Here is a 22760-nt window from a genome sequence, read left to right on the forward strand (position 1 = left end):
AATTACGCAACGCTAAATTTAACCAATAAACAAAACAAAAAAGATCAAAAATTTTCCTCGAAGAGTCTAATTGAGGTACAGAGTCTAGATAATTACAGAGTCTAACTACAAATTTGAATTAAACCAAAAATTAAAATAGTATAAGTTTATTAAAACCGTCGCGCAAAGGAGCAAATGTAATTCAAAATACTTCTATTTTTTAATCAAGTTAAGCGTTGTGTAATTTACCGACGATCCCTAATATATAGCATTTCATATTAAGGTGGTAGTACAGTAATTAAAATCGAAAAATTCATTTTTCAAAAATTTAATTTTTGGCTAGTATAATTATTCTAAATTTCATTTTTTTCTTGGTTAACAAAAAAAAACCATGATGACCACTTCTAGTATTTGTTTTAAATAATTCGGTATCAATTTTTATCCATTGCAACGCTTTGTTTATTCCGTTACTACGCGTTTTTACAATAAAAGTTATTCCACAAAAAGCAATAAACCCATCTCACTATTAACTGTACAAAAGGAATACTGTTATTCATTTACTGCTTCTTGTTTATTGGCTCGATTTATGCGCATAGGTTGCGCATTAATCAGTTTTTATACTATTTTGCTCATGACAAGCTTTTATATGCTGCAGTCAATTTTTGTAATATCTTATTCAAATAAAGGTGTTATGGGTGGATCGAAAAGAAAAGAAGCGTCAAAAAGACTATATAAAAATAAAAAATCAAAGTTTCATGGAAACAGATATAAAAAAAATTGCAATTTTAATGAAACTACTGCTATACCTTCAGTTGATCAACTTCAGTTGTCAATTGACAACACTCCATGTTCATCATCCTTTAAGAAGTTGTTTAACAAATAGTTTATACAGGATCCTTAAAATATAAGTAAAGACTTTGACTTTATTAAGAACTTTATTTTACTGAAAAATGCAATAATGCTTCTCAAATGTCCAGAATGTGAAGAGTTAGTTAACTTGCAGTTTGATTCTTCAAAAAAATATGGCTTAAGTATTAGACTAAAAATTTGTTGCAATGGTTGTGAATGAGAAACTGCTTTTTTTTTTCGTCTACTACTATTGAAAAAAAGAACTGTAATGCAAAACAAAATTATCTAGTTAAAAATAAATGTGTTAGGCGTAAACTATTTGACATAAACACTCATGTTATAGTTGCATTTCGTGAAATGGGTAAAGGACTGTCTATAGAAAATAGACAGTCCTTTACCCATTTATAGAAAACTTTTGTGGAATTATGAATATGCAACCGCCAATGAGTAAAAACAGTTATAATAACACATTGCATATACTGTTGGATGTGTATCAAAGTTTAGTTGATAAAAGCGTGAAAAATGCAGCCGATGAATTATGACCTATCAGTGAAACATCTAAAGATATTACATGTGGGTTTGATGGATCATGGCAGAAACGTGGATATACATCGAACAATGGAGTAGTAACAGCTGTTGCTGTAGAAAATGGTAAATGTATTGACTATAAAATTGAAACTAAAACTTGTAAGTTGTGTTCAATATGAGAATTAAAAAAGTACACACATCTTGTTGAATACACTGAGTTTCATTATTTACATCATCAAAAGTGTCAAATCAGTCACACTGGTTCAGCTTCTTCTATGGAATCAAAAACAAAAACGTGTTGGTACTCGCTTAAGAAATTAAAAAAAAAATAGTAAAGAAATTTTATGTGATGGCAAAAAGTTAGGAGGAGCTGGTCGCTTAACAGAAAATGTGATAAATACATTGCAAAACTATTATGGCAAGGCAATAAGGCAGAACATTGGAAATTTATATGGAATGAAAAAGAGTGTTGCAGCTGTACTTTTTCAATGTTCTGAAAATTGTGATGGTGAAACACGCCATCGGTATTGTTTGCACACCAAAGATTTGTGGTGCAAATTCCAGGCAGACAAACTGACTGGAAAAGTGATATATAAAGAAAATATTTGTATTCCTGCTTCTGTGTTATGGACCTTGGTTCCGATAAACTTCTTGAAAAATGTTTACACGGTAAAACGCAGAATCCCAATGAGTCATTAAATCAATTGATATGGAAGCGATGCCCAAAAGATATATTTATTGAAAGAACTGCTCTAAGTATTGGAGTGGCATCAGCTGTGCTAAATTTTAATGATGGTCAACAATTTTTAAACAATTTTTTAATGAACTTGGAATGATATTTGGTATAAATGCGCAAAATTATGTATTGCATAAGGACACTAAACGAATATCTAAAGCAGAAAAGCAATGTACCCCTAAAGTAAAATCTAGAAGAAAAAAATTAAGAGCAATACGAAAAGGTTTTTGTGATCAAAATGAAACATTGGAAGGTGTGACGTATAAAAATGGAGAATTTTGAACTAATGTTTTTTACTCTTTTTTTTTAAAATTGCGTTTTTCTCAAAGTCATGTTTTTTGGGCTGGTGACAGATATATTTTCAAAACTAATAATCAAAATTACTTGAAATTTGGCACACCTATTTACTATATTAGTATCTACAACATACACTAGAATAATCTTGAGTGCTTTTTTGGTTTGGTAATTTTCAAAGATTTTGTGCCATCTTTTACCCCCAAAATTACCTTGGTTCACATAAATGCAAATATTTTGTTATTTTTTAGACCTAATTTAAATCTTTTAGTCCACAACACAATGCCACATGTAATATATCACCAGCTAAAATTTGAAATAAAAAAATATATCGGTTGCTGAAAAATCTCTGTCGCCCTCTACCCCATTTTTTGGCCTTCAGCAATTAATAAGTTTAAAATTATTTTTTATTAATTTTTTTGTATTATTTTTTTAGCTGTTTAATGGTGTATTAAACATTGTAGAAAAAAAAAATATGTAAAAGTTGAATATATATATTTTTTCTCTCATTACTGTACTACCACCTTAAAAACGCAGCGTAGGAAAAAGTTTTGGCCAAGATTTTGAGTCTATGGATTCTAAGTCCATATTTACTAGGGTAAGGCGAGGAGGGGGAGGGGAGTTGTCTGGTTTTACCTTAACAAAATGAATTTATATATAAATAAGTAAACTTTTCTGCTTAAAAACATTTTTTATTAATTAGGGTCTCTACTTTGTTAATGTATTAAATCAAAACAAATTCTAATGTTACTTTGAAAAAACACATGTTTTTTATAAATTTTTGAATTGCTTACGATAAAAATTAAACTTTTGCATTATATTTGTATATTATTAACATAGTGATATATTAAGTTAATTAAATACCAAAAAAAGGTTTTTCATAATATTTTTTTGTTTATTTCAGTCCTCAAATATTAATGTTTTTTATGCAACTATTCGACTTTTTATTAATAAAAAAAATATTTTGGCTCTGTAGTAAGGTACTTCAATTCATTTTTACGGGTGTAAACTGTGTAGAGAACCGACTCAAATTATTCTCCTAAAACCTTTGTTATTTATAGTTAAAAATATATATACTAAATAAAAATTTACAATGAATCCTCTTTTTGTAATTATTTTGGGTCATGTTCTGTTAAAAATAATGTGAAAGTTTCAACGAGGCAAAGAAATATCATCATTTTCAGCTAAGTAATTAGACAAGGCCTCAGACCACATCAGTTTCACTAATTTATTGACATGTGTATCAAGTTGATGGAAGTGATGTGTATTATGACGTGGAATACATATTATTTCAATACCGATCTCTATTGCTAATTCAATTACTTCAATAGTCACATGACTTTATGACTATCCAATTATGACAATACTTGAATCTTCCTTTAAATATGAAAAATGGTGGTAAGCTGTCTCCTGCTGCATTGAATGTGATCAGTTTGGTGTAAGTGTACCGTGTTCACCAGTAGTTAATTTTTGTACCTCACGAGAACCCTTTAATGCAATTACCTTTTCAGAGATACTCGGCACAGATGAAAGACCAGATGGCATGGTTCCTCTAAAATTAAAAGTATTTGTACCTTATTATAATTTGCTGTCAATTTTAGGTGTTTTTTTTTTTTATTTACATTTTTTAATTGTTGTACAGCTTTAAATAATCAATAATAAAAATGATAATATAAACTAAAAATGATAGAAAATATAAACAAGGTATCTGAAAGAAGATCGCTAGGATCTTGTCGTCAGAACCTTAAATAAGCATTTAACAAAGATAAAATTGAAAAAATAATAATAAACTTTTACGAAATTGCAAGGTAAATAATCTGTGTCTGAAAAAAGATCAAGAGGATCTTCTCATCAGAATTTTATACAAGAGTAAACCAACATATAAATTAAAAAGTAAAAAGTATAAGAACAATAAATAAAATAAGTAGGAATAAACTTCTATAAACGTAGACATCGTATAAACAATAAAAAAGTAGACCAAAATATATTTTTAACTTTTACAACTAATAATAACTCAATATATTATCTAATGAAAGAATGAGGTTTTTCAGCTTTTTTTAAAAAGACAAAGAGTAATAGGTACTTCAAAATTAAAGTTTGGCAAAAGGTTATGTTACCAGTGCCCGAAATGACGTTTTATATGTTAAAAATTTGTATTTAAAACACCACCGGGAAAAGTATTTAAAGGTGTTTTAAGACATTTCTAGCAGAGCATGTAAGAAAAGGGACTTCTGAAAAATCACCTCTCTTTTAAATACAATGGATGAAGACAGTGATATACTTTTTAAATTTTTTTCCCTCTACATCCAAAGGACGTCTTATGGCTGTCCGTTTTCACACATTTTAAATTGCGATTTCTGCAAAGAAACCTGTTTAAAAATTAACGTTCGTAAGCCGTCCGTAGGACGTACTATTCGAACCGGAGACAAACAGATTAAATTGTACCATCTTCTGGACGTCTTCTAGGTACGACGTCTGCCCGCTCGGAAGTTAAAAAACTTCATCCTGATTTTAAACAAATATTCTCATTTTTTTTTTTGCTGAATAAAATCTAAAAAAACAAAAACAATACTACCAAGCCGGCATTTGATCCTACAAAGACGTCTTTTGAACGTTCAAAAGACGTCTTTTTATATTTTATTATATTTATATTTTTTATGGTTTACAACGAGCAGATAACAGAACTGAAATTAAAAAAAACATAAAACAAATATTGTAAAATTGTACAATAAATCAAATGAGACCACGAGCAAAATTTATGCGTATAACACTTTATTTATAATGTGTATTAAACCTTATTTATATTGTAAATATAAGTGCAGGGGCGGATCCAGCACTTTTCTGATGTCTGAGATAACTTTCAGACATGGAACAAAAACCAAACATTTATATGCTTATACTTAATTCCAATAAGGATGCTTCGCTAAATGTTGAGACCCTGGGGAAATTGGAGTCTGGGAACAAAAAAGTCCTAAAATTTTGGCCACAACTGCAACAAACGTGAGAGCAATAAATTGATAAAACATTAATTTTTTTTACTCTTTTCTTAAATAAATTTATATTCATTGATAAATTGTAAATTTCATACAATAATCTCTTACCGTTCAAAAATTATAATGAACCCCCTTTAATTTGAGAAGGTTAAAAATTTAATAAGGTCGTAGTTTTTGAAAGCTAAGAGATTATTGTATGAAATTTACAATTTATCGACGATAAATTTATTTAAGGATATTAAAAAAAAATTATCAATTTAATGCTCTCACTTTTGGGGCAGTTTTCGTAAAAATTTTACTTTTTGTTCCTAAGCTCCAATCATCGCAACTTTTTAAGTGTAAAAATATAAATGTTTAGAGTTTATTTTATGTCTGGAAGTTAGCTGTTTCAAACACCAAATAATGCTGCCTATGAAGTGTATTAAACTTTAATTATGGGGCATAATCACAAGAGAAAATTATTCCTCTTCAGTTTTTCTATAACTACCCACAAATGATCTTTACTTTTTGTACTTTTTATCTTGACATTAAAGCTATAGCTTCAATGTCAAGATAACACCAGATAACACCAACTGACAACATAAGGGGGCATTGGCCCCCCGTGTTGTCGTCGGCCCGGAAAATATAAATGTATTCCAATATCTATTTGAAAATAATATTTCGAAAATAGCCTAGATTTCGCCCAAATAATAGTAGACTGTATGCATATTGTTTTATATATTTTTCTTTTTTTTTACCTGAAATATATAAAGGTGTGTTTCCACTCATCCGTTTTTCTACGGGAACGGGAAAGGAAAAAATAATTATGTGAGCATGCGTAGTATAAGTTTTAATTTGTCCGAAGGAAAACTACGCATGCTCACGTGATTACTTTTCCCGTTCTTATTGAAGAACCTATGTAGACATTGCAGTTTTTATGTAACTTAATTTATAAAAAATAAATATGTGAGTATGATTGTAGGGGGTGTAGCTCAGTGGTAGAGCGCTCGCTTTGCATGCGAGAGGCCCGGGGTTCGAAACCCCGCTCCTCCACAATTATTTTCTTCAATTAATTTACAAAGTCTTTTTATTGAATTACATCATGTTTTTATCAAGTTACAACAATTAAATTAGAACATTTTATTGAATTACAACAAACGACGGTATTCTGGTTTTGAACATTTTATTGACGGTATTCTGGTTAGAACATTTTATTGAATTACAACAAACGACGGTATTCTGGTTTTGAAAATGTTACTGTTCCATTATTTAAGCAATAAATATTTTTGACACGCATATGTCTTATACATGTATATAACACGCAGTTGTGTCTTATACATGTATAAGACACGCAGTTGTATCTTATACATGTGACATGTATAAGACACGCAGTTGTTAAATCAAATTTGTTAATTATCTAATAGCTCTTAAGCTTCTAAGTAAAGTTTGTATGCTAGCCGTTACAAAGTGTGCCCAAAATTAATTTTGTTTTGGAAAAAATGTTCAACTCTGTTAATTGTTAACTTATACATAGGTATCAGTATACATAGGTATCAGTTACGGATCCAGAAATTTTTGGTGGGGATTGTTGAAATGTTTTTGTATTTTATATCACATTTGCATCTCTAAAAAAAAAAAGGTCCTCCCTTTCTAAGATATTTGCGGACTTTCAGATTCTGGTGGGGATGGGGTGGGGATATGCATAAAACGATTCTGTCACTGATAGTTATACTAACTATGTAAATATTGCATAGTTAATATAACTGAAGTACTATCAAAAATAAATTGCGACTTTTTTATCATCGGTAGAAACACACCATATGCTTAATACGTTTTCCAAATCGCTTTGTGCATACAAAAATGTTATTTAAAGCAGGGCCGGATTAACATATTCATGGGCCCTAAGCACTTAACCAAGGATGGTGCCCGAACATAGCCAACCAATAGCAGGTAAGTGCAAGATGCTGTGCAACATTAATATTCATTATAATATTATATACATATGCTATAATCTATGCATCACACTCTCACAAATTGTTATAATTTTTATAAATCAGATATTTAGTTTCCTAGACTTTGAAAGTGCAAAATCATTGACTAAATTGTCAAAGTCAACTGAAGTAAGCATATCTGCCTCGATGCAAAGTAGAGATAGAGAGTACAATCTCTCCTGCTTAATTGTTATTCTACATGGGTTTATGAGTCTCTTAATCTGTGAAAAGGGTCGCTTAGCAGAAACATTTGTTAGCATGAAGGTAAGGAAAATGCAAAGTGCAATATCTAATAATAAGTGCCAAACCATCATCAGCTTGCTTTTGTCTTCTCCTGATACGATTCTTCGATTGCTTATAGTCAACATCTGGTAGTATTTCTTTGGCAGTCTTCTCATATTTATCAAAGTGGTCCCTTATGTCGGTCAGATAAACTGCAAAACTCTGATAGAGATTTCTGCACCCTGCCAAATTAAGTTCTTCGTGTTGCAATGCAGTACTTGTTTTATGAAAATGTTGCAGTATGTCCTGTCAAATTACCAGCATCAACACAAACTCCAATTCCATCATTTTGTTAGCTAAATTTCCTGCCTCTCGCACAGTGTCACCTTTCTGTGACTCGTCGTCAGCAAAGCTCTCCTGTGCATCAACTATTTCTAAAAAAGATTCCAGAATAGCACTAGTTGCAGCTGAGTGTGCTTCCCATTGAGTATCTGAAAGAGGTTTTAAAACCTTCTTATCTTGTACATAAGATTTCACGACCTCCCACCTGTGCGTAGATGCAGATAAAAATGTGTATAGTTTCTGAGCAATTGAGAAAAAATTCACAGCATTTAGGCAGTAATCAACAGCACTGCAACCCACAAGATTAAAGAAATGAGCGGCACACGGAAAGAAAACAGTTTACTTGTTCTTTTCTAACAGTTTCTGGTGCATGCCTTTATAGCAACCAGACATATTTGTAGCGTTGTCGTACGACTATTTAAGAAATCAGTTTCACATACTTCACTGTACCGCAACACATCATTGGCCATGTTTTCATCGGTGTGAGTTTTTAATTCGAGAAAGTTGAGAAATTTTTCTACTGGTTTACCATCTGCTGGACATACATATCTGACAATAATACTAAGATGATCTACATGAGATATATCAGGTGTAGAACCCACTGATAAGCTAAAGTTACCAGCATTCTTTACTTCATTCAAAATGGCTGATTTCACTTTGCTACTCTTGAGATAAATAATTTTATCATAGGTTGTCTTTAAAAGAAAAGATGGAATTCCCTTTCCAGCATTGCCTTATATGGCAATATGATCAGTCAAAGACGGGTCAAATTGTGATATTAGTTCTAGTATTTTCAGAAAATTACGTTGTCAGTTGAGCCAAATATTTCATAGAATCCTCGAAAAGGTAAGCTCTTTCAGCCAAAGTTTTCACAACAGCCACAACGCGCTTTAAAACATTACGCCAGTAATCTTGCTCTCCTTGTTACTATTTCTTTAAAACTTTGAGTCAAACCTGTATGCTGTCTTATGATTAAATACGTAAGCATTGCTTTTGTATGAACAGGACTTTACCATGTTGTTCTATGACAAGAGGATTTCTCCAGTCCTTGAACCCTTGTACAGCAAATCGATTTGAGCGTGGTCTCGGTGAAAGAAGTTTGCATACTTGCCTTCTTACATTCATTAGGGAATGCACAAACTGATTTATGAAATGGTCCACAATGATGTTGACAGCCTGATGGTCCTTTGTCTATCCAATACGCCAAATTCATCGTTGTCAAAATCCTGCCAGGTACCAGGATTATAACTTCTATTGCAGTTACTACTGGATTTTTGTGATGTCACTAACGTGCAAGTAGTTGGTAGCTTGTCATTGTCATCATCTCGTGACAAATTCACACACTTATTCACAGCAAGTTCTACAGACGTTGATTCATTAACTTGATTGTAGATTTCAAATTTTTGTTTCTGTGCCCCACTTAATTGTTGACGCTTCATTATTTATTTTAAACTTATTTTAATTTTAATTTCAAGATAACTCGGTTACAATATGAAAAGTTGAGATAATACATATATTTTAAGGTGGTCCTATTCTAATAAACACATTCATATTTTATGATTTTTAGATAAGATATAGCATTTCATATTTAAAACACAGTAAAGAAAAAAGAATTAAAATTTTTTTTTTTGTTAATTTTTAATATGAACTACGAGCTGCGTTAAACAGCTTGTGAACTAATAATGGATGACCATGAGATTTTTACAGCTTTTTAATAACAAATGGTTGCACTCACCCTACCAAAATGAAATAATTTAACAAATTATTTCAAAATTTTGGTAATTATTTCAAAATTTTAAACAATGTAGAAATGTTGATTTTATTTTGAATAATGACAATATGGAAAAAAAAAACAATAAGTTTATTTGAGAGAGTTCATTCAATATTGAAAATATTTTAAAAGCAAGTTCAATCAAGTTATGGTATGGTGTTTAAGTTAAGTATTCAGTTAAAAGCTAAAATCTTATATATATATATATATATATATATATATATATATATATATATATATATATATATATATATATATATATATATATATATATATGTATATATATATATATATATATATATATTTTAGTACTTATAAAGACTTGTAAAAAAAGGTAATAATTTGCTCACAATATGTTGTGACTCTATATAATGTTCAAATTTAGTTCAATATTTAATCATGCATTTAATTCATTTTAATAATTTTTAAGGTTACTCAAATGAGAGGAGTAGAGGAGCAACTCCACTGAAAACAGTTTAAAATGTTTTAAATGCTATCATGGAATACAGGTATTATACAGCGAGGATGGAAGAAAATTAAAGAGTAAATTTACGAGCACTCCCAATTATAAAAGGTGAGTAATGAATGCGAGTTTGAAGCTATTGCATTCTATATGACTGAAATATTTTTGCTAGCAGTAGATAGCAGAATGTGAAACAGTAGTACATCGCTCATTTTCTCCTATTCATTATTTCCAAATGTATTTGCTCGCTTTTTATTTTAATTTAGTTTTTTTATGTATGACTTTCCAAAACTAATAATAAGTATTTGAATATAATTATTTATTGTGGTTGTCTTTTAGTTTGTTGACTTTTCGTAAATCAAGTTTAAAAGTTTCTTTACTTTGTTTTAGAATTTAATTATTTATTTTTGGTTTTCTAAAACGTGCTCCATGATTGACAGACAATTTTGTGATAAATATTATTTCTTTAGATACTATTGTTGGTGGCAAAATTTGGTCATGATGCAAGCAACATCGGGTGTGCCATTGGCGACATTAAAACGAGCCAAAAAATATTGTTTTTGCTAGATTGTCTTTATATTAATATTGTCAAAAATATTATTCTTTTTATTTATTTTAATTGTTTGTTTCAATACTGGGATTTAATTATTTATGCAATAACTCTAAAATATTATCCTCATCAAGGTTGCCACATGTGTTGAATCCCTAACACGTGTATATTAAATTTAAGCCTTAAGGGAAAAAAAAGACTTCATTTTTTTATATCAAGACTCCATTTTTTATAGTTGTTGGAAATGGAGTCGGTATAAAAATAAACTGAATAAAATTAAACGATGAATGAACGGAAAAAACTTGGGATTTGGTGCCTTTTACAATCAAAACAAATTTGTAACCAGATAAGATTAGCTGCACGAGAGCTAGAAAGATTGTATCACATAAAAAATTGGTTATAAAAGAGTTAAGAAAGATTGTACAACGTGAAGAAGTGGTTATTAAAGCATTAAGAAAGATTCTATCACACGAGGAAGAGGTTATAAAGAGTTAAGAGATTACGCGAAGAAGTAGATAATAAAAAATCAAGAAGTTGTTATGAATTGATAATAAGAATGCTAAAAACCTGTTGTGTTTAAAATTTACAAATAACAAATAACAACATAGTGTAAAGTAATGTAAAGATTTATCTTAATCACTTTTTTACTTATTTCGACTTTTAAATTTGAATTCTATTCAACTTTTTTGCGTAAATTAACCGCAAAACTGTTTATAATAAAGTATAGAATACGGATAAAGTATAGTATACGGATTTTCCGTAGTTTATTTTTTACTATTGCTAAATTTCGACATGCTTATAAACGTAATTACAATATTAACATACAATGATATCACAAATTATTCATTCAACAATGCTTAACAAACATTAACATTAGAGGATTTAAGAGACCATTGCTTGCTACATGCAGTACCATCTACAGTACGATTTATTGTATTCAAGGTTTAAAAATGCGTGAAGGGTGTTGAGGCGGTCTTCCTATATGTGAGATGAGGCAAAAGCCCAATGCGCTTGAGGCGTAAGCCTCATTTTGTTTGAAAAAGAATTTTTTTAGAAGAAGATTAAAAGCAATGAAAATAACACCAAAGTTAAATCGTTCCAAACTTCCACAGATTCGAAATAAACATGGTGTAAGCTCATAAGTCATAACCCATCAATCATTGCCATTGTCACTAGGACTTGTGCTACTATTAGGATTCTCGAGGGAATCATCCATGATATTCAATTCAACCTATTCTTCTTCGCTTTTTCTCCTCGGCATGTGGAAAATCCTCCTCATCATCATCAGTTGGAATTTTTCTTCACCTAAAGGAATTATATGTTTCAGTAAAGTAGAAATAAAAGAATAAAAAAAACTTATTCAAACTAGTATCCTATACCTTTGTTTTTCTTCTTTCTCTTCTTTGTATGTTGAGATACTTCACCTTCTTCGACTTCAAAAGGTTCATCAAAAGCTATATTTGCATCAAGATCTTCATAGGTCTCCTGTTCAGAATCTTAGAGCTCTGAGATCCATTTATCATTATAGTCTACATCATCCAACCAAAGGGGATCTTCGATTGTATTCTTCTTTAACTCACTGTATTTTAGTTTCAAATTGAACATAATGTAAATTAAATCATTGAGTTTCGCTTCAAGCGATTTCTTTTCTTTTTATGCACCTGTTCATTAAAATACTAAAACTCAGTAACTTAAAAATCAAAACATTCAAAAACCAAAATACTTTATATTATTACTCGATTGAAGGAGCTCCAATTCCGTTCACATCCAGAAGCACTGCAAGTCAAGCTCAAGATTCTAATGGCAAATTTTGCTAGTTCAAGCGTTTGATCTCCGAAAGCTGCAACCCGCTGAAAATAGTAATGACATTTTCGTAAATTGAAAAAAAAATGTTTGAGATGTGATCTTATATCGGATCCATCCTCTGGTTTATCAAAAAATAAAATAAAATATATTATTACTAACATACTAAAAATAGTGAAAACACACACCTGAAATTCTCTTCTTCCTCGTTCGTACTGCATTTTTTCATTCAAATAAATCTTGTCCATTTCGAAAAGAATCGATCTGCAAATCCAACTTCTTCCTTTCTTCTGAATTAGCGATCAATCGCTCCATGCAAAAATAAAGTCTTAACTTAATCTCATGATGAGTAGAGTAGAGAATGAAGGTTCATATTGGAAATGAGGGTTTAGAAAATATGCAGCAGCATGCAAATGCGAGTGAAGCTGATGGTACTACCGACTACCCACAATATCCCAAACAATCTGATACTTTGTAACATCATTATTTAGATTTCGAGAGATTTTTTCTTTTGCCGTGTCCATAGCTTCATAAATAAATCCCATTGGTGGATACTTCTTGGAATCCACCATTCGAAGAACTATAACCAAAGACTTTGTTTTGTTAAGCACATAAGCAACACCAGGCCAAAACGACTTGCTTTTTAGAATTATGTTGCGCACAAATTTTCCCCAATGATTGTGATGCATAAGCACTTGTTTTCCACTTTTTTGAAGTAAAAAAGGGTTTAAGTCCATCCCTTGCTCCAAACAAGCTTGGTAAAGTAAGAAATGCAGTAGCAAACCGAGTAACAGCAGGTTACACCAAATCTCCACCAGTAAATTTTCTTACCATCGCCAAAACCCATGCATGACCGTGGATAAAACTTATTATTTTCATCGCCTTGATTAACACAACAGCATAGAAGAGTAACTTGAGGATGTCTTCCAAAATTAAGTAAATGCAGTGTGCTGCACAAGGTGTCCAATACAAAATTTTCCTTTTCCCCATCAACATTTGCACCGCTACTTTAAAAGCCGAGGCATTGTCTGTTATCACTTGGATAACATTCTTTATTTTTGATTGGAGAAAGTTCAACACAATACTTCCAACCAGGATCAGTTCTTCCACTTGTTTTTTAAACAACTTTGCCATATCTTTAAAGCTGAAAATTTATAATATAGTTAAAAAAAAAAGCAATGATCAATCATAGCAAGCTGCAATTGATTATATAATTCCATGTAATGAATTTAATGATTAATTAATACAATTACACGGGCATATGAGTATAATATATGATTTAATTATACAGTTTCAGAATATATAAGTTATATATATACTTATAAGCTTTATTAAATCCACCATAATCATTTTAATACATTCATTTTCTTAATAAAAGTAAAAATATACCGACTAAACTGTATTTTATTTATATGTATTTTATAACTGTATTTTATGTATATATGTATATAACAAAATATTATTAAAGTTTAAAAACGAACTCTACAAATTAAAATCTTTTTCAAAGTCTCTTTTTAACTTTCAATTTATTAATTTGAATGAGGATTATGCCTTAGTGAGAAAATCCAACTCCTCGCACTAAGGCGTACGCCTCACCGCCTTGAGGCGTATTTTTTTTAAACCGTTATCGTATTCAACCACTTTCTTCGAAGTACTTCATCTTTAGGAAGACATAGGTTTTTAATTTTTTTTATTTTGTTATTGAAATGTATTGTACAACAACTTTTTAGCATTCAAAAAAGAAATTAAGACAACAAACCGCAACTGGTTTTTAGGTTTCCCCCAATTCAAGATAATTAATTTTAAAACACTACTTTTTAAAACGGAGTGACGTCACGCCGACTGGATGATGCAGTTTTTGCAAGCATCCTTATAACTATAATTATAAACATACAAATGTTTGAAGTTTGCTCCATATCTGAAGTTAGCTATTTCAAAGATTAAAAAATCCTGGATCCGCCCCGGCTACGCGTAAAGTGAGTTTTTACTTTACAGTAACTTTATTTAACTTAAATTACTTGAAAGTAAAGTTTCTATAAGTAAAACATAACATAATAAATTTAGTAAACTTTTAATATAAAAATATATATTTACATATTTCCTTATCTTATCGTCCTCGGTAGTATAGTGGTAAGTATCCCCGCCTGTCACGCGGGAGACCGGGGTTCGATTCCCCGCCGGGGAGAATTATTTTTTATTTTGATCTTAAAAAAAGACTAATTATAATAGCTCTTATTCTTAGCCAAATTATACAATTATACAATTAATTATACAATTAATAAATTGAATAAAGTTATAATGATAAGTAAAGTTTTAAAACAAATCGCAATAAACAAATTCAAAACACAGGAGGGGGAAGGGGCTAATTTTTAAGTTTTTTTTGATTCGGTGCATCCGTTAGGGAAAACAACGAAGAAGGAGGGGGGGGGGGATTGATTTGATTGAACCAAACTTTCTATAAGAGTAAGGGTAGAGCGGGGGAAGAAGGAGGGTACGATTTTTAGGTTTTTAGTTAATTTCTATAAAACATTAGTATTTCATTGTCTTAATCTATGTAACTATGAAATTATATTATACATTGATATCCCATTAGTCTGATTTTTTTTGAACAACATAAACCTTTATCACGTTTAAACAGCCTCCCTAATTTACTTCCGTTTTCAGACAACTGCTCAGTTAAATATATAAATTTACAACAAAATTTTTTTTTCAAAATATTCAAAGGAGGGATGGGGGGAAAAGGAGCAATCACCCCCATAGCCACTATCGCTCACTCCCTTCCCCTTACGGATCTGCCCTTGCCTCAAACTTAACTTTGAGCAATGAACTTGCAGCGTTGGTCCTACAACAAACGGGAAACCCGTGTATCTAACCAATCAAATTAAGAATGAATCTGAATCTAATCAAATTTAGTTAAAACATCTGTTTATAGCATATAAACTTATCCTTATAAAATTCTTATAAAATAATACAATATTTCTAGGGGTTATATATACCTTTGTTATTCAAGTAATATAAAAAAAACGTTAAAAAACAAATAATATTATACATAAATAAAATAAAAATTAGTACTTAGCTGTATATTATGTTTTATATATTAAATAAACAAATAATAAAACTTCAATGTAATGTGTTCTTGCGTCTTAAATAAGAAAAAATAAGGTTTCCAAAACGACGATGTGACGTAATCACCATCATCTTCATTCAAACCACCTTCATTTTGAGAACACTGATGATACTGTATTTCCAAAGACTCTCTCACTTTTCTCTTAAAATAGTATGCCTCTACTTTAACCGTGTTATTTTTATTCCAGCCAAGGGCACCATGTCAATTTCTAGAATGCCCCGCCGGGGCCGAATTTTTCCATTTACCCTCAAAAGTATGTTTTTGATATTGGCAAATGCGTGTTGAAACCTTGAGTTTTGCTTCACCTACATAGAATTTTCCACACAAACACTACAGTTTGTAGATTTTAGGATAAGAGTTGTTGGGAAGTCGAGGTTTGTTTTTTGAGTTATTAATTGTCGAAGGTTTTTTGGTGATTTGAAAACTGGAGTATACCCTACATTTTTAAATATCTTTTTTATTGAATACTCAATTTTTAGTACCCATGGTAGAGAAATATAATTAAATTCTAGCTTTTTGATGGTATTGTTGTTGTTTTGATGATTATATTGCTATTGCTTTTTTTTTTTGTGACGATGTTTTGAAGTATTTTTTTATTATGACCATTTTCTATGAACATTTCTGTAAGAAACTTCAATTCATGATTTATATGTTCTTTACGGCTTAATGCTAAGGCTCTTTAGATATCTCTTTGGACCTTTGAATACAGCATAAATTATTTTTATATCGTAGCAAGAATGCGGCTTTATTTGCACATTTGTCATTGCATCCTTGCGATAGATATTAAAACGATATGTTCCAGACTTGTTATTTGTTATTATGAGATCAAGAGAATTTATTGTGTGTGAATCACTTTCTTTTTCAATTGTCAATATTTTCAAAAATTGGCTAGATGAACATTTAGATTAGTTAAAAAAGAATTTTTAAACGATAACTGAAAATAAACTCTCTCCACATATGTTTCCAGTATTCTATTATGTTCTTAAAGTATGGTACTTGTGTCGCAGATGTGCACAAGTATCTTAAGACTGTTAGTATAGAGGTGTCTGATGCAGCACATCTTTGTTGGTAATTTAAACTTAGCTAACAATTATGATTTTTCCCAAATTACCTCAATTCTAACGTTATCCATGCAAAAACAATATATATATATATATATATATATATATATATATATATATATATATATATATATATATATATATATATATATATATTAGGGTGGAGTGAATTTTAGTTTTTTTTACAATTCGTTTAGCCTGGGTGTGCAAAAGTTGTCTATTCATTTCAGAAATACTCTGGAAAAATATCAATGCTCTAGGAAATTATCTTGAGGTGCGTCAAGACCTTTAAAATTTTAATGGGTCCCTAATATTATGTAAAAAAAAGTTTTTCTAAAGTATGTCATGTTGGGTCTCAAAAGAAGAAAAATTTTATAATTTCAAAAATAACAATTATTTAAAAAAAAAATTGTTATTTTATAGTTTATTGAAGAAAAAATGACCTTTTAAACTAAAAATGAAAAAAGTTTATTTTTTTAAATTATAATTTCAAAAAAATCTTAAGCAATAATTTAATATATATATATATATATATATATATATATATATATATATATATATTAAGTTTGCAATTATTAATCGTATTAATTGTTATACAATTTAAAAATAGATACTTGTTATGTGAAAGAAGATCTTGAAGATCTTATCAAAAATTTAAATAGTTATGATTTCTTTATCATAGTAAGAATTTCGGAAAACATCGATAAATACTCTCCTCCATCAAAGTTTTAATGTTTCTCTTTGTTCTTTTAAATTCCATAACTGGAACAATTTTTTTATTATTGGCTTAATATCGACTTGCAATTCTTTTTAATTTAATTTTTTTTACCTTCTATTATGCACTGAAAGAAGTTGAAACCAATAGTGTTGTAGTAATCACTTTTACTCCTATTCACTTTTTGTTCAGAGCAAGCCTTTGTAATTTTAAATGACTATATATATTTAAAAAAAATGTTTATAAGTTAAAAGTTGAACAAAGTTTTTTTTTCTAAACATTTTACTTTTAAACAATTTTTATTGAAGTTGTAAACAACTACTATTACTACTATTTAAAAATGCTTAATTTTTTTCAAATTTTTTAAATTTTACATAAGAAAGAACGGGGAAGGGAGTGGGGTGGGAATTAATTGTTGACGTAATTTAATAGGGAGTCTCTGAAAGTTTGACAAGTTGTTGACAAGGGGGAGGGGTGAAGGGAGTGAAGGAAAAATTACCAAAAAATTGTTGACGTAATTAATGGACAGCCCCTAATCGATCGAAAATATCAAACTCCGGTGCATCGCCTATACATAACAAACAAACAATACAATTTAGAAAAGATCGAAACAGCAGTGCAGTTGTAACAAAAGCATAAATTAATTAAGAGATTTAAAAAAATAAAGCGAAACTTCAAAAACATAATCATTTTTTTGTTTTTTATGTTAATCTTTTATTTTTAAATGTTGTTTTCGGCTAAAAAATAATTTTTTCAAATTTTTGTTTTGCCATTCAATGCTTTGAGCAACATTGCGATATGTTTGCGTCCATTTATTATTTTTCTGTTTTTTTTTGTATTGAAAATTTGAAAAGTTATTGTTATAAATGTTTCAAAAAAATTCATAAAAAGTCGTTACTTAAGTCATGGTTCGAAAATTTCTTTCAATAAACTCCAAAAACTTTTATAAAAATTAATAAAATATTGTAGCATAAAAATAACAAATACCATTATTATTGAAGGGTAAGATATAAGCTGCCCTATTAACTTTCAAATGAAAGTTAACCTTTACTTTAAAGTTTAACCTTTATAAGATTAAATTCAAATTTGATCTAATCCTTGTTGTTACAGTTAAACTAAAAATAAAACATGATTTTAAATATATTATTTTCATCAACCAAGTTAATAAACTTCACTAATTTAAACTAAATTTCAAGACTTTTATATTTTATAATAACCAATTTATCTTTAGAATTTTTGGTTCCAAAGGTTTTTGATTTTATTTTACTTAATGTTTAAAATTACAATAATAGAAATTAGAATTCAAAAATTCAAGTCTAAGTTTATATTTTTATTTCTAAAAATAATTTCACTTTCTTTATTTCAAAAATCCTTTTTTGACTTTAGGATTTTTTTGGGGTGTTATTATGAAAATTATTTAGCATCTTCTCTTGATTTATACATTTGAAATTTTAAGCAACATAATTTTATTATAGGATAATTCCTAATTTAAAATATAAAATGGTTTTAAATTATGGTACTTTGATTTTTTAAAAGAAAGGTTTTTAAAAGAACTACAGTAAATTCAAAAAAGAGTATTAATACAAAATTATTGATTAAATTTACACATTAATATTTCTAATGTATAAACAGCTATCATAATTTTTTATTTAAAGGATACTAACCAACTTAAAGTATACTATCAGTACACCACAATATATTGCTTAGCTATCATTACTACAAATGTTGTCAAGATATATTATAAGCCTGTTATACATTAATGTTTATATATACAATATTTATTTTAGATCTGTCACATAATATAAAAAATGGCCATTAATTTAGAAACATTCATGCGGCCACTAAAAAGGTCTAGGCTTGGAATTCCTGATATTTATCCACAAGATGCTAAACAAGAAGAGGTAAATTCATTAAAATTATGTAACTTTTTAACTAAATTATTTGCTTATTTAAATATAAAAAAAAAATTAAGAGCCCTTTTTGTCAAAGCCATTAAAATAATTGAGGAAACTAATTAAATTTTATTGTTTTTTTAAAGAATACAAAAATGCAACTTAATAGACTAGAATGTTTTTTTTAAATCAGTATAAATGTATAAAATTTTAACTGTTTATATTTTGAATTTATTTGTTTTATGTAATTGTTTTTTTATTTTTGTTTTATCAACTGACTTATTTATGGCATTAGCTCAGCAGAGTATACATCCGTATATAGACTGACTTTAATTGGTAGAACATGCAGGAAGTGTGCTTACATTGACTTGATTAAATAGGTACAACATGCCAAGTTTAAATAAATAATCATATTTTCAGATAATGAAAGTTTCAGTTTTTGAATGGTATCATTAGCGCTGTTAAAAGGGTTTCTTTTGATGTGATGAATAATTTTTTTGTCAATGAAACAACATGCATTTTGTGTTTTTCCACCCTTATCTTCCATTTCTAAAGGGCTATGTTAATTAAATTGTTTTATTAATCAACATACAATGGACTTGTTAATGGAGTACTTGGTGACAATTATTTTTGTTTGAATCTTTTTTTAATAATCTTTGATAATACATTCTCACAAAGCTAAATTATACTTGTTTCCTGCCATTATAAAAGATCAATACTCTAAAAAGCTACCTGAGCTGCCCACTCAATGGTCATAGATAGGTTTTTTCAAGAAATTCAAATTTTTTTGTTTTGATGATAATTTTTGACATTTCCACTGAACTTTTATTTTGTTCCTCTTTTTTTTAGTGATAAAAAGGCAGAAAAACAGACTGGCATTTCAAAAAAAAGTTTTTTATTTCATTCAAATATATATATATTTTTAACTATTTTTTATATTATTTATTTAATAATTTAGTTATTAATTAAATAAATAATATTATAAAAATATTAACAATATAATCAATCATTTTTAAGGCAACAAAACAAATTTTTTATTATGCATCAATGGGAAAATTTAATGTTCTGTTTTCAAAATTATTCCAAGGAATGAATCATGCCTTATGGCAAAACTTGCAAATTGAGTTGACATCATTAAGAAAGAAAATATGTAAAAGCAAAGTTTCTAAAGCTCATAGGCAGGCTTGCAAACTTTTCAAACTTAGAAAAGATTAAAATGCAAATTTCACATAAAGTAATCAAGCTTACGATCTACTAGGCATTTCCATTCCAGTGAGTCAAAAAAAAAAAGAAATTTAAAAAAGAATATTTTTTCAATTTAGATGTTATTCAAAATAAGATATATGGTATTTTAATTATCCAAAAAAAAAATTATAGGAGACAAGTTTTTCTTCATGTTTTAGTTATTCAAACTTCGCAATAAATAAAATTTTTTTTCAAGACAAAAAACAAAAAATCTTATCACATGTATTTATGATGTTTGAAGTTGATTTCATGGCGCAGATTTTTTAATTCTTAAAGATAATGATGTCTTTTAATATTTTTCATTATCATAAATTGCAACTAAGTATCTTGAAGTGTCTTAAATTTCATGCCAAAGTAAATGGCATTTTTAATTTCCGTGCATAATTTAAAAATCTAATTATTTAGAAAAAGAAGTGTTAAAAAGTTTCAATGAAACTGATTTTTTTATATTTTTTATATTTACTTTGCATATTTTTAGGTTACTGAATTAATGGCAAAAGTATTTTTTTTTCTTCTATGACATTTTAGCATTGTTTTTTTGCATCACGCACAGACATATCACGCATGGACAAATATTCATCCGTGCGTGGTTATTAGTTTCTTTAGCTTTACAACATTTGAATCGCATATTTGCTGATTAATTAGTTCGAGTATAGTTAGTTAGATTGAAAATAGTTGCTTAAAAGAATTTAGAATTAAAATGAACAAAGTTAAGCATTCAATAGTTCAGAAGAAATCTAGAAAGAAACATCAAGAATATTAGATTGCTGAAACTAATTGAATGAAAAATAAAAGAGCTAACACGAGTGACAAGGAAAAGGAGGAAGTATCTGCAAAGGTCATTGCCTATCAACCCTGTCACACATGAAAAAGCATAGAAAAGATCACGAAAGAAAGAAGCGAAAGCGAAAGGTAAACCAACATCTGATATTGAATAGTCCTTCTTATCTCCACAGGGTTTTGGAAAGACAATTGAAAAAATTAATTCAGCATTACCTGCCGATTCAAACAAAAGAAAATGCCATATAAATTGCAAAGTCCTTAATATATTAGTAAAAAGATATCAGTAGAATGGCTCCAGATTGCAAAGGTGTTATTGGTAATAATAAGAAAACAAAAGAGAAGGTATGACACATCGTTTATATGTAGGAACGGTATTTTATTTAATAAGGTTTTCAGTTTTTGTAAACAATTTTTGTTTTCTTTCAGAAACAAATTCGTCACATGCTGATAACCATAGGAGAAGCATATTCACTTTTTAAAAATGGGCATATTAGTTTAAAAGTGGGGAAATCTAAGTTTTATGATCTGCGGCCATTCAAACTGTAAACGATCATCCCCATGGTGTTTGCCTTTGCATATACCATGAAAATTTCAGGTTGTTAACGAATGCCCTTCAAAAAAAATTTAAAATTACGTTAGACATTGTTGACAAATCTGTCTGTGACAGGATTGATAGGCAATGACCTTTGCAGATAAAAAATTTAAGAACTTATTAAAATAATATTTAAGTTGAAAGCCAAATCTGCAATGTAACTCTGGTTTCCATCTATGCCAGTCTAACAGATGAAAAAGGGGTGTGAAGCTGGTTAACAGTATTATTTTGTTTACCCTGAAAGTTTCTAACTAGGAGGCTTTTTACAAGACAGTGTCTGGATCCAGTTTAACATCTACCCAATGAGTAATTTTATTTAAACACTATCTCTAGCCTTTACTTAACCAAGGCGTTTAAGGCTGGGGTTTTTTAAGTCTGAATTTATCTTTTTAAGCCTTTACCTATAAATACAAATCCTACAAGACAACTGGGCATGAGACAGGTTGTACTGGATTACATATTGTCTGTATCAGGATGATCATGATAATCCTGAGCCTGACCTGAGCTGGAATAGTTAAAAAAAGTTACTTCTGTAAGGAGTACTTTAACATGTTTTATGGGAGATTTTGGATATGCATTAAAAAAACATTTTGTTTGAAGAAAATTAAGGTCAATGGTACATCATATAATTGTAGTCACTAGTTAGTAACTGATTACAACAGAGATTTAAACAAAAAATAAACATACATATAAACATAGTCATAGTATTTAACTAGTCTGAAAACGCTGTTTTCTTATAACACTTAAGTTCCTCTCTATACTAGTGCTTAGCCTACTTTAGAGTACATCAAATTGTAAGCATTGTATTTCGCTATATTTAAGTTGCATATATTCTGGAATAAATA

The 22760-nt window shown here is 29.1% G+C and overlaps 1 protein-coding gene and 2 non-coding genes across 4 annotated transcripts in view; all 3 read left to right on the forward strand.

Annotated features, from left to right (window-relative positions):
• Nucleotides 1-6339: 6339 nt before the first annotated feature.
• Nucleotides 6340-6411, forward strand: trnaa-ugc (transfer RNA alanine (anticodon UGC)). The gene has a single exon. It is a non-coding gene; the product is annotated as a tRNA-Ala (tRNA).
• Nucleotides 6412-14613: 8202 nt separating this feature from the next.
• Nucleotides 14614-14685, forward strand: trnad-guc (transfer RNA aspartic acid (anticodon GUC)). The gene has a single exon. It is a non-coding gene; the product is annotated as a tRNA-Asp (tRNA).
• Nucleotides 14686-19164: 4479 nt separating this feature from the next.
• LOC101240432 (mediator of RNA polymerase II transcription subunit 12-like protein) overlaps nt 19165-22760 on the forward strand; it is a 118031-nt gene continuing 114435 nt past the window's right edge. The window contains exon 1 of one of the 2 annotated variants that reach the window (XM_065788741.1): nt 19165-19304. In XM_065788741.1, the coding sequence (XP_065644813.1) occupies nt 19212-19304 (93 nt within the window). In that variant the 5' untranslated portion in view covers nt 19165-19211. The remainder of the gene's footprint in view (nt 19305-22760) is intronic. The other variant, XM_065788742.1, reaches the window with a different exon arrangement.

The sequence above is a fragment of the Hydra vulgaris genome, chromosome 01 (genome assembly GCF_038396675.1).
Source record: "Hydra vulgaris chromosome 01, alternate assembly HydraT2T_AEP".
In the NCBI taxonomy this organism is placed as follows: domain Eukaryota; kingdom Metazoa; phylum Cnidaria; class Hydrozoa; order Anthoathecata; family Hydridae; genus Hydra; species Hydra vulgaris.